We start from the raw sequence: 1,319 nt of genomic DNA, 5'->3' as shown, positions 1-1,319 counted from the left end.
AGATGGTAAGAGTACGTAGAATAGTTATTGTATGTGCGAAAAACTAGAAAGGTAAATTTCAAATAGCCGCCCATCAGCTCGTGTGAGTATGTGTTAATTAAGCTAGTACTAGTATATGTTTGATAAATAGATTGAAGTTTTTTCTAAAAAATAAAATAAAATAAGCTAAGCATCTTTTTTAGGGGAAAATAAGCAAAGCATCTAACATACTGCTTAACATGTGAACAATGGATATCATATCGGAGAGGATATAAATACAACGGGAAACATGTAACGCGTGGACAAGAGAACTCACATTATTGCCACCAACGCACAATCATTACTTATTCACGGAGGATATTCCGGATATCTGAACAACAAGCAACACCAACTTTTTCTCGAGAGAGAAAACACAGCGACGAAGACACGGCATACTGGTATACATATTTGTTGGCCACACACACACGCATAGGCACGATGACGCTGCTCATCTCGTCTGAGCTTTTATTTCATTTTAGGCGGAACATATCATGCTGGCATGAGCCGATCAGTACTTCTTGCAGGGCCCACCGCAGGTGCCGTCGACGGTGGATTTCATATCCGCGCAGCGCCACATTTCGGGGCTCGTCGACACCACGCGGCACGCCGAGCAGCCCTTGGGGCACTTGGGGTGGGCGTCGTCGCAGACGTCGACCCCGGAGAAGGACCTGCAGTTGTTGCAGCACTTGGGGAAATAGTCGGCTGCAAGCACGCAAGACATCGGCATCAGGTAATATCACTTACTACGTACAAGACATGACTGCCCAAATCGATCGAACTACAGGTAGAACGATTGAGCATGAGCACTGCTTACCGTTCACGTGTGAGAGGACTCCCATGACCAGGACGGCCTGGAGGATGAGGATCGCCGCGAGCTTGGTGCCCTTCATGGTCGCTGATGAACTTTTCGTGCAAAGCTCTCACTTCACTCGTGCGGTGCGGTGGTAGAATGCTCTCTGTTGTTGTGGTGGTGTGGCTGGCTAAAGCTGCGGGCAGCTCTATATATAGGCGTCGATTTCGTAACTTGATTGACAATCCTGCTATGGCTGCTAGGCTACAGGTCGTTATTATTTGGTTAGGTGGGGGGATAAAGATGTTTGACTACTGGTTTGGAAAGTTGGACTCGTTTCTTTTTTTGTTTTATAGGCGGCGTGGATTGTTTGACATGCATTGTATATATCACTCATGTCCAGCACATCAGATCACGTGCACACCGATTTAGACCACGACAGCAGATATAATTTCACACTATACTCCTTCCGTGTATAATTGTACATCTAGTTTCTTTACGAGTCGAAGTT

General features: G+C 45.9%; 1 protein-coding gene across 1 annotated transcript; it reads right to left on the bottom strand.

Moving 5' to 3' along the window:
• Window positions 1–278: 278 nt before the first annotated feature.
• On the bottom strand, window positions 279–1,006 carry LOC119280266. The gene is made up of 2 exons (XM_037561174.1): window positions 833–1,006; window positions 279–720 (listed from the first exon to the last, which is right to left on the bottom strand). Exons 1-2 carry the CDS (start codon window positions 906–908, stop codon window positions 527–529), a joined length of 270 nt encoding a protein of 89 aa, XP_037417071.1. The 5' UTR covers window positions 909–1,006; the 3' UTR covers window positions 279–526.
• Window positions 1,007–1,319: the final 313 nt, after the last annotated feature.

This window comes from Triticum dicoccoides, chromosome 1A (assembly GCF_002162155.2).
Source record: "Triticum dicoccoides isolate Atlit2015 ecotype Zavitan chromosome 1A, WEW_v2.0, whole genome shotgun sequence".
Lineage (NCBI taxonomy): Eukaryota > Viridiplantae > Streptophyta > Magnoliopsida > Poales > Poaceae > Triticum > Triticum dicoccoides.
Note: the sequence above shows the minus strand (reverse complement) of the source record. Positions and strands in the feature narration are given on the sequence as shown.